Source organism: Parus major, chromosome 12 (assembly GCF_001522545.3).
Source record: "Parus major isolate Abel chromosome 12, Parus_major1.1, whole genome shotgun sequence".
Lineage (NCBI taxonomy): Eukaryota > Metazoa > Chordata > Aves > Passeriformes > Paridae > Parus > Parus major.
The window spans coordinates 6,052,006-6,067,885 of record NC_031781.1 but is presented as its reverse complement, the minus strand read 5'-3'; the positions used below and the strand labels follow the sequence as shown (position 1 = coordinate 6,067,885).

The following is a 15,880-nucleotide window of genomic DNA, read 5'->3' as shown; positions in this document are numbered from 1 at the left end:
TGCCATGCCCTGCCAACCCAGAGGCAAATCATTACCAGGCAAGTGATGCTCTCGTGTCTTAAGGTTTGTGTTATCTCACAAATCCTACTAAACCTGACCAGTGTGGCCCAAATGTGTGGTGGCTCATGCACGGGGCCTTCTGTGAAGGGACTGCAAGTCAGAAGGAGCAGGCTTTGGGCTGGAGCAATAGCAGACAATTCCCTGCTGAGCACTGTCCAGAGGAATAAGATGATGCTTTGTCTGTGAGGGCTGTGCACACTCCAGTGCTCCTTTTTTCCCTAGGCAGAGGTTGCACAAGGTCCACCAAAGCAACCCCTTGGAAATGGAGCTTTGACTTATCCAGGTAGAAGCATCAGAGAAGTATTTCTGTAGCCTGAGTATTCTTGCTGAATCTCCCCCTGGCCTGTTATCTCTTCATTAGGAGAGAAGGGACAAGAACAAAAATCCATATATGGATATATATATGGCAGCCAAGCAAAGGTAGAGGGGAAATGCCCTTCAAACAGCTCCATCCTTTCGACAAACCTTTTATGAGACTTCTCTCCTCCCCAACACACACTCTTTAATTGTTATGAAAAGCCACCATTCAGGAAACAAGGATGCTGCTCGGGCTACCTGGGGTGGGCATTTCCCAGGAGAAGCCAGCCAGCACTAGCCCAAGGCCAGCTGAAATTGACTGCGAGGCAGCACATGCAGCAGCTCCAAGCCCAGGGTGGTGTTCAGCGATGTGGCAGAGCTCTGGGCAGGGGGTTCTGGTGGCCCTGTGGCAGTGTGCCCAGGCTGGCACACTGGACTGCTGCTGAAGTGACCCTTCTGCCAGGCAGCCCAGCCCGAAGCTGGAGTCACTGTGCATTGTGCCGGAGCAGAGTGGTGCAGGGAGCGTTCCCCACGCTGTGGAGCCAGCTTTACCCCGTTATCCTGGCTGCAGCCCGTACGTTTGGCTGTATCGCTGCCCGTGCGACTGCCCCCGTGGAGCTGCCCTGCTGGGCTTGGAGCAGGCGACCTGCCAGCGACCTCCGGAGAAAAACACACGGCACAAAGCAGCTTCTCCTGCACAACCACCCCCTGACATTACGGGGGCACAGCGAGCTCTGTAACGCTTGGCAGATTTTCCCCAGCAGATCTCGGAGCTGTTTGCCAGTGTGAGCAAGTTCAGGCATGTTACAGAAGACCTTCAGACTCTGAGGACAAATGAGATGCGTGGATGAGTTTAAACCACCGGGCAAGACTGGGGTTTTGAAATTCCCAGGGTTGTGCCTTATTCTGAGCTTGGGCTGTAGCCCAGGCAGTCCAGCTGCCAGCCTGGCGTCGACACCAGGCCCCGTGATAGTCCTGCTGATATCCCTACTTGTTAGATACTGGCTTCAAAACCAAAATAGGTTTTGCATCCTCCTCAAAACCCCACCCTCTGATCCACCTTGAAGTGGGGTGCAGAACGACTGACTGTTCAGTGAGACACCACAGGGTGTTGGCACAACGGTGTATTTATGTCACGAGATGAGATCAGCCACTCGGAGTAGGTCGGTCTGTCTGGAAAGAGTCTGAGTCAAGCGTGTCCTATTACATTAGAGCTGGATTTTCAAAGGAGCTCAGCTCCCACTTAGGCTCTGTAACAAACAGACAGATATTCAAAAGGAGTTGGACGTGCTGGGTCACACTGGCTGCTGAGCTGAAGTCCTTTGAATATCCAGCCAAACCGTCAGCATGCCTGTTGCTGCAGGCAAAGCCCTCCTGAAATCCAGCCCCACTGTGAGCTCCATGTCCTGGGAAACCAAGCTCATCTCTGCTCTCCCACATATCACACTGCAGCAGGTGACAAAAACGCGATAACCACCGTGTCCTTGTGCATGTGCATGTGGGGGGAGCAGCTCCCTGTCAGAGCACAGATCTGGCAGATTTGCCCTTTGATCAGCTCAGCAGCATGGGTCAGGAGAGCTGATCATGAAGGTTTCCTTGCCTTTTGTTCTGTGGAATTAGCAGAGTTAATCAGAATGACAGCGACTTCTGCCTCAGTGCAGAGGAAAGGTCAGTGGCTCAGGCTGGATGCACGACAGTTTTCTAGACGGTTGGAAAACAACACCATGAAAGCTCATAGCATACATGCTGCTGGCACAGAGGCTCTCCCAACAGGGACCAGCAGGAAAGATGTTACTGTGGAGGGAAGGAGGCTGGAGGAAGACTCCACACAGCCGGCTTGTCACTGCACTTCATTCATCCCCGTCCTTACACTGCGCATTGAAGGTATGTCATCCTCTTTGTCACTGTGCACTGCTTGTGTCACCCAGCCAGTATCAAGAACTCTCTGCCAGTGTGCTTCTTAGCCACACTCCTGGGTGTGCCTCCTGCTGGGCTTGGGGTCTCTGTCATCTCAGTACCCTGATGTGGGAAGAGCTGTAGGGCGCTGTGTTGGCATGTGGAGCGGATGCTGGGTGTCCCCGTCCCACCACATTCCCCCAACACCTCCATGCTTCAGGTGAGCAGGCCTTACTGCTTGTACATCCTTCAGTCACTGTAATTTGCTCCAGTGAACCCCTAAAACCCCACTGCTGAGCTGCTCTTTAGCTGGGGGCACTGGAAGTGCAACAGTGCAGCAAGGGCTCTCCATGGTTGCCCTGCCATGGCCTCAACTTCCCCACATCTCTTAATTTAACTATAGTTGAAGCAGTCACAGGTCTTAAATCCAGTTTCCTTGTCTGTAATGTGACCTCTTACCTTCCTCTGATGGCCCCAATTACAAGTGCTTGTTTTTGCTGTGGACATCCACTCATGTGTCTAATTAGTGGATTCCTTCTGTCAAAGACACTAGCAGCCTTGACAGTGAGCCCTAATTTAAGTAGTTTGCATTTGTCCACAGCATTGGTGCTTTCATTTACTCCTGCTCCTAATTAAGTGCATCTGGATATCTGCAGAGGGTGCTCTCATGATCTCTCCATGGCTCTAATTAAAATGGCCTGGATGTCCATGACATTGGTGCCTGTCAAGCCTGTCACCAGGAGGTGACGCCCACCTTGGAACTGGCTGAAGAATGTGTAGGAGTCATTGTTCCTGAGAAAGGCCTCCACATCCAGGCCCTCCTGCAGTGCCTCAGCCACCAGCCCTGGGCTGCAGAAGGCTCCTGCTGCCTCCGTTGGCCCATCCTGCCCATCTGTTCCCCCACTGAGGAATAGGATCTCACACCTCCCTCGGGGGCTGCTGGCTCCTGTGGCCTGAGCCTTGTGCAGCCCCAGCCCCACACGCAGGGCCAGCTCCTGGTTTCTCCCTCCCTTGCCAGTTCCCTGGAGCTGGACTGTGGTTTCTCCACCGGCCAGGATGCAGACTGCTCTGTCGGGCCCTAATCCTCGCAGCACCTCTAGAAACTCGTCCAGGTCCAAACCTGGGATCTGTAGCTCTGCTGCCAGCTGCAGGAGATTGCCCCTCAGCTTGTCACTCAGGGCACCTTCTCTGAGGCTGGCAAAGCCCAGGCAGACCAGCTGGATCAGCTGGCAGTACAGTGTGGCAACACGACCGACTTCCCCATGGACTGCTGCACTCAGGACCAGAGCTGCGTAGCCCAGGCCCTCAGCCTGGCGCCTGGCCTCTTCCAAAGCCAAGGTGTTGGACCCAAGGATGATGTTGGAAACGTGGGAGTAGCTTTGCGGAGCAGTGGGCTTGGTGGGAGAGCTGGAGAGGACCATTTCCACTGACTTGGGCAGGTTGTGCAGCAGGTTGTATTTGGTGAGTATCTGAAGGCAGTCTTGGACGCTGTGGGAGCTGGCAGCTGTGGGCCCACTCGCTATGATGTCCAGGGGGTCACCTATCACGTCAGACAGGATGAGACTCACCACCTGTGGAAAGAAATGCCCACAAATTACTGCAGGAGACAAAGACAGGTGACCACAAAAGAGCCCTGGCATAAGCACTGCTCTGAGTGCCACCCCCCCATCAAAGCAGATGGAAACAGGGTAGGTCTTAACCTACTTTTTTTTTTTTTTTATGGACCTGTGAGTGTTACCTTGCCCTTCTCAAACCCACAGATTTACAGTCCCCTTTGAAGCTGGACTGTCATGTTGGAAGATGTAACTTGTGACACTGCACTTGGCAGGCCCAACCTACTGTGGGTTGAGCAATGGCACATGCTGAGAACAGCCCCCAGGGGAGCCAAGGGTCTGAGCCATCCTTGAAAGTGTGGTGCTGAAGCAGCAGTACTTGAAAGTGCCTGCTGGGTGTGGGCTGGGGTCTGCAGAGTGGCATGATGGGATGGCTAATGTTTCCCAAGTCTGAATTCCCACTCTTCCATGTCCCTGAGATTTTCAGTCCTCAGTGAAATCTCAGCCAGAGCGCCCCAAAACAGTGTGCAAAGTTGTTCACTGAGTATGGAAAAAACCCTTGCAAGTTGATTAAAGCTCTATTTTGAGGGTAGATGGGTGATATCTGGGCAAACAAGGCCTTTCCCTTGGTTACCTGTGCAGGATGTGCCAGCTGGGCCAGCCCTCCACCTTTCAGCACAGACAGAGTCTTCCGGACAATGTTCAGCTCCTGTATGGCAGCTCCTCGGGAAGCCAACATCTTTGTGAGTTTCTCCTTCTCCTCAAGGAGGATGGGAGGGATGGGAGCAGGCAGTAGGGCTGATCCACCCCCTAGGATGCAGAAGAGATGGCAAGGACATCAGAATAGCAGGAAAAGGAGGACAAAGGAGAGCAAGGCTTTAGTGTTTTCCCTCACCAGTGTCTGGAGGGAAGGCAGAGGTGACTGGGGACATAAGCTAACATCTCTGGAGAATTCAGTCATCTTCAACAATGGGTTTTAATCACTGCTGTCCTGCACTCTCTGCAGTCAGCTACACTTCACCCAGGCAGTGTGAGCCTGGCTGGATGGGGGCCCCACAAGCCTGCAGTGTGGTGGGGATGACAAAAAAGGGACAGCAACTACCCTCAGCTCTGCACTGGGCCACAAGTGGGTCCTCACACTGATGTTCGAGGGTTACCTGGATGGGTGATCAGGGACCAGGGCCTCCACGGCTCACACAGCAGTCAGTGCTGTGCACATGGGGACACTGCCTGCTTTGGTGGCCCAATTTATTCAGGATAGTGTGTAGAAACACTGTCTGGGGATGCAGCAAGATTGGAAACTGCTGAACCTACACTCATCTAGGCCTGGGAGGAAAGAAAAGGGGCTCAGTAATGCAAAGGACAAAGTACACCCTGAGTCCAAGGTGATAGCTTCACTGATGGGAATTCTGTCTGATACAAGCAGGCACTGAAAATGTGGAAAAGAAGGCAAGGTTTAAATGGAAAAGTGGAATGGATGGAAAATAGAGGAGAAAAGAGCAAGGTCTGTGCAGGGAGTGAACATGCACAGAAGTACAGCCAAATGCTACTGTCAAAATGCAAAGCTTGCTCAGAGGTTTGAGACAAATCAGCATCAATAAAACATGATGAGCAAGAAAAACAAATGCAAATGCCTGTGTTTCAGTCAATAGCCAGGGATCTAGCTGAGAGGCAGGAGCAGTTGGGGACCGGCTGCTGTGTGGGAGTGCACATGCATAAGGAGTCACAGCCACGGGGAGATCCTGTACGGGCTCCCTGAAGGGCTGAGGAGTCTCTTGGAGATCCCTGTAGCCAACAGACAGGAGGAAGCCCAGGGGAATCCCCAGAAAGAACAGCTAGCTTCCAATCACTTGGGTGTTTGCCTAATGGCACTGCTCTCTCCGTACTGGATCAGGCTTGAGCATCCACAGAGGAATAAACACTGAGCATAGGAGACCAAGGCCTTTCTGCAGAGCTGCTCCAAGCCCCTGCATGCTTTTGCAATGACACCTACTGAGCTCAGTATGAGGTGATGTCATTGCATCCCTCTGATACATCTTCTTACACAGCCCTGGAGCTGGGGACAGCCTGGGAGTCACCAGCCAGGCCTGGGGGTGTGCAGAGCTGCCCCTGCAAGGCCTGCAGTTTACTCTGTGGGACCTGGAGGCCTCATTTCCACTGTCTGGGAAGGAGCCAAGCCCTGGGAAAGGTCAGTCCCAAATCTCAGCTTTCAGACTCACGCTCCTGCACAAATGCAGAGTGTGCAAGTCTACCAAGTGCTTGCTTCTCCATGGCTGCATCTCCAAATGCAAGGAGGGGGCAGGAAGATCATGTCTCCTTGCCAAGAGGTGAGAACAGCCAGGCTGTGCCCAGAGGTGCCACTTCACTGTGGTGGCACAACTGCAGGACCCCGCCTGTGCATCTCAGCCTCCTTCCAGTGCTGGGAGGCAGTGTGTCCGCTGCAGCAGCAGGACACGCTGCCTGTGCTCTCCCTTGCCACAACCCTGGAGAAAGGATGGGAGAAAGGAGAGAAAAATCAAGAGATGCAAGTGTCCATGCTGAAGGGGCTGGCACAGCACAGCACTGCCTTGCTGCATAGCCAGGGGTGGGCAGGCAGCTGGGGACCCCTCAGCAGATCCCATTCCCTGGGATTCCCACACTACCTGAGATGAGCACAAGGAGCAGGTCATCTGCAGTCAGACCCTGAGCCAGCTCCTGGATGGCAACTGCTCCCTTCAGAGCCTCTGCATCTGGGAGGTTGTTCTTGGCACCTTCAATGACCTGGATTTTGCTGTGTGGCTTCAGCAGCATCTCCCTGGTGAGGTAAGAGAGGTAATTACACGACGGATCTGTGCACCCACACAGGCAGACAGGCTGTCACCTGCAGGTGCCTGGTGCACCAGTGGCATACAGGGAGTGCCCAGGACAGGCAGATGGTCTGTGCTGAGTGTCTCTTCCCCATATCCAGCACAAGAGGTGGGCTGTGTCACTGGGATGTGATGGTGGTTGAAGATGAGAGCGGTGGGGTGGATGGGGTGGGCAACAGAGCAAGGGCAGCTCAAAAGGACTTAAGGTGTTCACAGCAACATCCCACAGAGGACAAATCTAGCAGCCTACACCCCTCCTTCCTGCTCCCCAAAACTGTCCATAAACAATCCTTACTGCATTCCTGCTCTCTGCAGACTCTCCTGGATCCCTAGTGGCACATTGATAATCCCCTGAGTGAGGTGCTCTCCCAGGATCTCTTCTGCTGCTGCGGCCATCCCCAGCACAGCTTTTCCGAAACCCACCAGGTACAGGTTCTTCTTCACTGGAAAGGCCTGGCCCTTCACCAGCAGCTGAGGACACCCATCTCCCTGGAGCTTCAGAGCCCTCTTCAGCATGGGAGCCGGGCGGACGGTGCCCACAGCACCACGGAACAGGGACAGCGCGTGCTCGCGGAGAGACATTGTGCACGGGCTGGCAGGGCTGAGCCACTCTGTGTTGTGGGTGGGCTTGTGCACTCTGTCAGCACTGGCAAGGCCTCAAGGGCTGATGAGATAGCCAGCAGCCTCCAACCTGCAAGAGAAAGCAAACATTTTTGCTAGTAGAAGAGACAGGGCTGTCACAGAAAGAACAGAGAGGTCAAAACATGAACCTAGTGAAATTCTAGCTCCTGTTTCCCCTAGATTAAGGTGCCATACGAGCAGCACTTTCTAACTTTTCCCCAGGCAGGAAGAAGGGAAGGACAGTGTCACATTCAAACTATCTGTCAGCTTGTGATTCCCCTGCAATCTCATCACCTCCTGCAGGGAAGGTGAGCTCTGCCAGCCAGCTTCTCCATCACTGTAGATTTGCCACTGGCAAGCCATCATTTCTATTTGCTTAGCGTTTGACACCTTTCCAAACTGTGGAAGCTGCTCTCTGTCCTGAAGAGAGCAGGGCATCTGGGTGGAACAGCTTTTCACTACATTAACTCCCTTCCTCATGCTAGCCAAATGCTGATCTCATCCTCTGGCTGTGCATTGCCCCATGTGTCCCTGCAGCATCAGACACAGACTGAGGAGAAACAACGGCCTTGCTGGTTGCCCCATCCCTTGCTGCTGGTGGCCACAGAGAGACCAGTAGTGAAGATTCTTCACCAAACAGCAAATTAACACAAGGCTTCATTTACCTTTCTCTTTTAGTCCTCATTATCCATTAAAATCACATTTAGAGCCCAAATAAGACTTCATATCCAGGCAAAGTTGCCAGCCGTGTCTGTGAAAGCCTTTTTGAGCTGCTCTCCACTGAGCATAAGCATTATATGCAACAGATCTGTGCATGGACAGAAAGATCTCAGCTGCTCAAGGGCAGATACTTGTCTTGACAGAAGAAAGGTGGCCCCTGCCAGCATACACACATCTATTCCCTCCCAGCATTTCTCCTTCCTTCTGTTAACTGGCAGCAAGTTCACTGCTGGTTTCTGAGGATCAAAGATCCGTGTGATCTGCATCTCTCCTGCTCATGGCATTTAAGGCAGGGTGCCAGGAGGCTGAAGCAGCCAGGGCAACACACTTGATCACAGACCCATTGAAATTACCTGAGAGAGTTAATCCTCTCTCTAGTAAGCGGATGTGTTTTGTGCAAGGGATTCTTTTAGGAGAGCTCAGGAGTCCAGAGGTCTCTTTGTCCTGACACTCCCACACCATTGCAAGGTGTTAATCATTAAGCTGGACAAGCTTCTCAACAGCTCCTCTGGGTCTGAATCTCCCTTCTTTTGCTGCAGGGACCCAAAGAATCTACAGAAAAATCCTCTACACAGCTTCTCAGACATTGAAACTTGAGCACACTCTGAAATCTTGGTACAAGGGACTTGTAGGTAAGGCTTTACAGAGAATCAAAGGTTTGTGAAAGAACCCCAAGAATCACTGAAGTGGGAAAATGCCCTTAAGAACAAGGCTAACAGTAAATGATTCATTGTTTAGGAGAACAGATTTTAAAGCCAAAAGCCAAGGCAGATTAACTACCTATGTGTACTCCCTTTAGGTGATGGTCAGAAGAACTGGCTTTTCAACCACGAGGAGATAGGAGAAAAAAAGACAGGGTGCCCTGACCACTTTGTTACCAGACTCTTAAACTTCATGGCAGCTGATGCTGCTGGCAGTTTAAACCACTGACCCCACTTCAATGAGGGCCAGAGTAACTGCGCTGACCGAAGTGAAGTCAGCTGTGCACCACTCAGGAACTGAGATAAGCATCTCTGCTCCCAGCAGCTCTCTGATTCACCTGGTGGCACAGAGCAATTCAGAAGAAGGTGCTACAAAGCAGAGGTGCTGCACACCCCGGGTCACCTCATCTGAGCTGCAATACAGGATTTGCAGGAATGGCTGGAGAAGAAAAGCTTAAAAGGAGACAGGGAAGTTTAAGAAAATAAAGCCCCAAAGTTTTTAACAGGCTTTGTCTCTGCCTTGATGTTTCTGTGCATGGCTGACCCTGAAGCCCGGGGAAATTGAGCACAACCAGACCTGCAACCGTGGTTCCTTTCACACGTGCCCTCCTGGCAGCCCCGTTCAGCTCCAGCTCCAGACACGACACAGCAGGCGTGAGTTTTTTAAAAGCAATCCTCTCCTACTGGAGGTGGAAAAACTAAATGCCAGCTTAATTCATCTGGCACTTGTGTACATATTGCTAATGCTTACTCTGGAAAGCATTTCAGTACAATAGCAGGCATGTAATCTGTTTTCTGCACTCTGAACTCAGATTATATTTTAACCATCGAGGCCTGATCCAGAGTCTGTGGAAGTCAGCAAGCGCCTTCCTATTGTGTCCCAGGATTTTGGCGTCCACTGCCTGACACTGATCTCAGAGCACAGGTGTAAAGGCAGAGTAAATGCAGTGTAAAACCCCCTTGAAGTCAGAGGTTATCCAACTTGATACCAGTGCAAGAGAGAGCTGAATTTGGCACAGATCCATTTGCTTTGGATGTCTCAGTGTGTGACTCTGCTCCTTGTCAGCTCTGATTAGACACACAGGCTCACTGGAGGCTCCCCTTGGAATGGGGGTGCTGCTAATGATACCACAAATCTGTTTTTATGTAATTTATTTATACAGTCTTAGGCACTGGGTACTAAATGTCATCAGGGAACAGCTATAAATCAGTGCTATGAAATCCACTGTAGATATTAACAAAAAATAAAACTCCTACTCATTTTACTAAGGCTTTAAAAACAAGATCAAGAGAACTGAATATCACCCCAAAACACAGGCAGTTGTGGAAAGAAAAATAACCCAAATGCCAGCTCTCAGGCTCCCTCCCCAGATGGTGGGTTTAGAAGTGGTGTAATTGCCTGTTAACCACTACATATTGCACGAGGGGAAATTACACCCTCACATCCCTGCGTTTTCCTCTTCCCACTGCTGGCTGTGAGGAATCTGGGCTGGGAGAAGGGGCTGATGATGTGACTCATATTACTTCATGCACTAATCTTAGTCTCCCAGTTTCTCAGGAAAATCATTTAGGGATGAATGAACCCTCTTCTATATGGATATAAGGTGACAAGCTACAGGCAGGAGTGAGGTTCAGGTGTCACCTTCCCTTTGTCCCCGGTTGGGATAATTTGGAGTTGTGATATAGACAGTCTTTTGAAAAGTTTCCTGTAAATTCACACTAAGTTTAGGATGAAAAGAATTGCCTGTTCCAAAGAGAGTTGGAGGATTGTAAAGGGTTTAGATTAATCCCCTTTAAATGAAAACTTCCTCAGCTTTCATTCATGAATAATCTACGCACTTATAATAATCTACACACACCATTATAAGCCCTTTCTTGAGAGGGCTCCTCCTAAGCCTGTAGAAATTTCCACTGTTAGCTCTCACACCAAAAAGCAGCAAAACCCCAGCTTCTAATTTTCACCTTCTCTGGGAAAGAGGGAGGGGAAGGAGCTGGGCTGTGATAAAATACAGGCAAAATGCTTGTTTGCATTACCTTTCATTAACTTTTTAATTAAAGCAATTCTGCAGGCAAGGAGCCAAAGTCAGAAGGAGACAGAAACAATCCAGCAGTAGGGGCAGAAATGGTAAAGCTGCCAAGTAAATTGGATGGTGGCAAGAGACCAAAAGCATGGACATAGCAAGGCAGAGTCTGAGCCATAAACTTGGAGGCACACTGGGGAAGAAAACAGTGAACAAATGAGCTGGCCATGCCCATGCAGTGAGAAAAATGAGCCAGCACCTCACTCCATGGCAGGTACTTGAAAGCTAGAAAAATACTTCTTTCTAGGGGCCAGTCTGCCATCACTGGGCAGAGCTGAACTGTTCCAGGTACTGTGGTTGGAGGTTTGTTCCAGGATTTGCATCTTGGCCTTGTGGTTTTTTTTGAAGTTGGGGTAATTGAGCTTGTTGCAGGCCAAGCCAACCACACACACATCCTGAGTGTTTCAGGTGCTGGGAGATCAGAAGATGCTGTGCCAGGATGTCTGATTTAACTGAGAACTTCAGGGATCTAAGTTATTTTAGCTTCAATGCCATCAAGATGCCTCTGAATTTCCTCCAGGATTGGTGGCTGGCCCACCTTGTACAGGGTCAACTTCAAAATCCCTGGGGGGCTAAGAAAATATTTGACATAGCACTGGATCAAACCCCAGTTGTTCGAGGATAATTTTGAGCTCAAGCTCTAAGAGACAGATTACAGTAGTAAACTCCCAGACACAGCAAGTTTTAGCAGTGTCTCTTGCTCCTCGTTTTTCTTGCTGCACGACTTTTTTCTGGCCTCTCGGCATGTAAATTACTGACAGACTCACCAAGGCTCTCTGCTTCCATTTCTCCTGCATCACCAGGGGAATTTACCTATGAAGTACAAGAGTGGAGATTTTACTGCCTTAAACTCCCCCGTTCCCACTTACTGACACATCTCCTCTATCATTTGATATATCAACTTTAATTTGCCTGGCGAGCCCTGCTCCAACCCAAGCTTGCTGCTCCACATGGTCCCAAAAGCATTACAAGAAAATTTTCCAGGAGATGCACTGAACCCAGGAGGGAAACAACACAGTGAAGGCTTGTTCCAAGTGACTATTCTGGGAGGATTAGATGGGGGATTTTTCAAGACTAATCTCTTTAAATGAAAATTTCAGAATTTGATTAATTTTTTAATCTGCACATGGATTTGCATAAAATTACTGCACTGCCTCATTCATATTTGGCAAAAGAGAAAATGTCTGCAGCAAGGATGGGCAGCTATGAAGGGTCCAGTGCACGAGTGGGTGTGCAGGGACAGCGTGAGGGGTCCTTCGCCCCCTCTTACTGCAGTGCTCCTGCATCCAGAAGTGGGGAAAAGGATGAGAGTGGTCAGCACCAGTATGATGAGACCAGAGGGTCTGCCAGGCAGGCAAGGGAGAAAATAGGATGGAGCCTGGATACCTTTGTTTTAAGAATATGCTGAGCTCTGAGAAACCCAGGAGCCCTAGTTTCCACTACATGGCTTTCTATATGTTGCTTGGAATATAAATATGTTGCTCTCATGACTGATTTGCTCACCAGGAAAGTGTCAACAGGGTCTCTTTGCCTTTGATGGGGAATGTGGCTTAAGGCCAAACACAGGGAAGATAAGTGTTCTATTCAGCATTTTATATATATAGATCAGTATCATTAGCAAAAAAAAAATTAACTGGATTTGACATATGCATCTTACTAGTTTTTCTAGGTCACACTCCCATCACTCCCTATATACCTTTTGGAAATGATTTTCCCATGCTCTGGGGATTGCAAGGAAGAAAAACTTTTCACTAAAAATTCTTCTGTAGCTCAACACAGAACACTACTACCCTGAAGCCAAGCCCATGCCAAGTCTACTTCCTTTCATGCTGTAATTTCTCAAACTCCCTATTCTGAGTCAACTTGCCATCAAAGATGAGAGTCATTTAAAATACAGAGAAGGATCACAGTATTCTAGAGAAGATGAAAAGCTGCGAGCCTTGAGGACTGGAATAGTAGAAAGGGGTTGAAATTCAGTGCTGCGAAATACAAGGTCATGGTCTTTGGGATTAATAGCAGAAAATTATGAGCTCCTCAGCTGGAAATAACATAAGAGGAGAAAGAGCCAGGAATCTTAATCAGTCACAGGATGACAATTACAGCTGCCCTCTGGGCTGAGACAAGAGGCTGTGGGGAACGTGGAAAGCAGCAGATGTGAACTGCCTGGACTTTGCTGAGGTTTCTGACATCATTTCTGTGAGCATGCTGGAGGGTGGGCTGGGCAATCACAGCCAGCCCCGCTGGAAACCAGCCTGACCACTGGGCTCAGAGGGCAGAAAGCAGTGGCTCGGGGTCCAGCTGACATCTGGTAATCAACAGGGACTCTGCTGGGGTTCGAGTCACCCCATGGCTTCATTAGTGACCCGGAGAGTAGCACAGAGCGCTTAATTTGGGGGAACTGCTGATGGAGGCACCTTCCAGAGGAACCATGATAAACTCAAGGTTAGAGCCCACAGAAACCTCAGGGCACACAGCAGGGAGAAGTGTGAATTTTTGCTGCTGAGCAAGCACAAGTCCCTGTGTTGTGCAGGTTCCAGTGGTATCTAATACAGAAATGCATAGGTAGAATAACTGCATTTGATCGATATTACTCAAGCAGCAATTAAACGTTTTTTCCATTAACTAATTTTGCAGGGGCATTATCCATAATTCCTACTTAATATGACATTTCTCTAGGAGATCCAATTATCCTGCCAGCTAAATTCCAGCTTGGTATAAACTGACAAACTAAGTTCCAACGATTAGGAAGAAAGGCAGAAGAATAAAAAGGAAGTGACAAAATATCAAATCAACAACCCACGGTGTTATACAACTCTAAAACTTAGCTAAGTATTGTAGGTGTTTTGAAGTAAATTGTCTTATGATGTTATTGGTGAGTCACCTCCAGGGCCCACAGGAGATAATCCAGGCTTTGATCCTGCAATTTAGAAGTGTGCAGGAGGCACGACATTCCGAGCTTTTCTAAAACCTCTCATCACACAAAAATCACTGTGGGTTTTGAACTGGCCTAACAAAGGGGCAGCTGACCCCAAGACCCTCAGGAGAAATGAGGGTGTGTTTTGGTATCCCTGGACTCCAGTGTGAAAGCCTTGACTTTGTGTCAAAGTAAAACAAGGTAAAGCATTCTGAGGAGCTAATCCCACTGCAGCGTGAAAGGATGAGTCGGGTGAGATCTCTAAACATGTAACAGGGAGCTCCAGCAAGCAAACAGCAAGAGCACTGAGACAAGAAATACCTAACTAAATCAGACATTCACTCAAAAAAATGCAGCCTGTTTGAAGGACGTGCAGAGCCTTAACAGCCCCTGGACTTGCTGAGGTTTGACCACAGGAGGGCAACAGGATCCAAAAGCAAAATCGAACTATTCTGGACACTTTGAAAGGAAAGGCAATTAACATTCAGGAAGGAATCTATGGCTTTTTTTTTTTTTTTTTTCTTTTGATTGTGAGTTTCTGGGGGACTGAAGTGACAAGACCTACTGGTTTCTAAATTTAAAATAGCATAAAACTTTGTGTGGTGAGATTCTCACAGCTACTCTTATACTCCAAGAACAGCTTTTTAAGGTAAGAAATACACAGACACATGCACACTGAGCCTGTCATCAGGATTCACGATAGAAAAAAGCAGTTCCAAGGTGTGTGTTCTGGAGCAGCATCCTCAAAAGCCATGGTGTGTTTCTCAAAGGCTTAAGTGTGTGCTGCCCACCTTTACCTGAGAGCTTATGTGGTGTAGGATGCTACAGCTGTGGTGTTGCTGTTGTTGCCAACAAGTTTTTAGAGGAATAAAAACGACTGGGAAATAAAAATGTGCAATAGCTGGACTGATAGTAGGAGGGGAAGGATGAGAAAGTGATCACAGTGTATTTCAAAGGAGGGGGAGCTGACTGATGCTCCCTGGTCACACTGGGCTGCACAGAGGCTGTTCCTGCTGGGCTCTGCCAAGATGCTGGCACAGCACATGCCCCCAATAAGCGATTTCACAGAAGCACAGCATCAACTGTGTTGGAAAAGATCCCTGAGACACCTAGTCCAAGCTATGACCCAACACCACCGTGTGACTCAGACCAGGGCACCGAGTGCCACATCCAGCCCTTCCTTGAACACCTCCAGGGATGGACTGCACATCTCCCTGAGCAGCCCATTCCAATGTCTGATCACCCTTGCTGTGAAGAAATTCTTCCTGATATCAAACCTAAACCTCCTCTACCATAGCTTGAAGCTGTGTCCTCTCGTCCTGTCAGTGGTTAGCTGGGCAAGTCCCATCTGGCTACAACCTCCTTTCGGGGAGTCGTGGAGAGCATTAAGGTCACCCCTGAGCCTCCTTTTCTCTAGGGTAAACAGCCGCAGCTCTCTCAGCCCCTCCTCTCACGGCTTGTGCTCCAGACCCTTCCCCAGCTCTGCTGCCCTTCGTTGGACCTGCCCCAATACTTCAATACCCTTGCAGAACGGAGGGGCCCAGAACAGGCCACAGCACTCAAAGTGTGGCCTCACCAGTGCCCAGCACAGGGAGACAATCAGTGCCCTGGTCCTGCTGGTCACACTACTGCTGATAGAGGCCAGGTGCCACCGGCCCTCCGGACCACCCGGTTCACCCATGAACTCATGCTCAGCCGGCCACCGACCAGCGCATTTCTCTCTAGTTTCCACTAGAATTTCCAAAAAACGCTTTAAATTGACATAATATAGTGAATACCGAGCGCGGGCTGAGGCCGTCCGGGGCTCCCGCAGCCCCTCCCGGCCCGGAGCAACGCCAGGGCACCGCCCCGCCCGGCCCCGGAAGTGACGCGTCCCCCAGGCGCGAGGCCATTGCCCGCTCTACGGGATGACATCATGCCCTCAACCCGGCCCCCACTCCTCCATAGGCACGGACGGGCCGGTGAGTGGGTATTGAACTGCTAATGAGCCCCGGCCCCGCTGCAGCCGTCCGGCCCTACCCTGCTCCGCCCCTTCCCACCTCGGGCCCCGGGAGCGGCGGGGACGGTGACAGACGCTGACAATCACGGCGGGCCGGGAGCGCGCGGGCGTTTCTTCCATTCCTGCCACACTCAATATGGCCGCCGGATACCCCCGCACTCCCCCGTCCCATCAGCCCGTGCGCACTCCCCC

The 15,880-nt window shown here is 50.3% G+C and overlaps 1 protein-coding gene and 1 long non-coding RNA gene across 4 annotated transcripts; one reads left to right on the top strand and one right to left on the bottom strand.

The window, feature by feature from the left end:
- Positions 1-1,466: 1,466 nt before the first annotated feature.
- On the bottom strand, positions 1,467-15,813 carry GLYCTK (glycerate kinase). 3 transcript variants are annotated; one of them, XM_015640813.3, is made up of 6 exons: positions 15,729-15,813; positions 11,543-11,588; positions 6,948-7,343; positions 6,449-6,600; positions 4,441-4,616; positions 1,467-3,824 (listed from the first exon to the last, which is right to left on the bottom strand). In XM_015640813.3, the coding sequence occupies exons 3-6, from the start codon at positions 7,232-7,234 to the stop codon at positions 2,919-2,921; spliced, it is 1,521 nt and encodes a 506-aa protein (XP_015496299.1). In that variant the 5' UTR covers positions 7,235-7,343; positions 11,543-11,588; positions 15,729-15,813; the 3' UTR covers positions 1,467-2,918. The 3 variants fall into 3 exon arrangements, with proteins under 3 accessions (XP_015496299.1, XP_015496297.1, XP_015496298.1); XM_015640811.3 differs by lacking the exon at positions 11,543-11,588; XM_015640812.3 differs by lacking the exons at positions 11,543-11,588; positions 15,729-15,813 and adding an exon at positions 9,272-9,443.
- Positions 7,250-9,202, top strand: LOC117245065. The gene is made up of 2 exons (XR_004499231.1): positions 7,250-8,625; positions 8,793-9,202. It is a non-coding gene; the product is annotated as an uncharacterized LOC117245065 (long non-coding RNA).
- Positions 15,814-15,880: the final 67 nt, after the last annotated feature.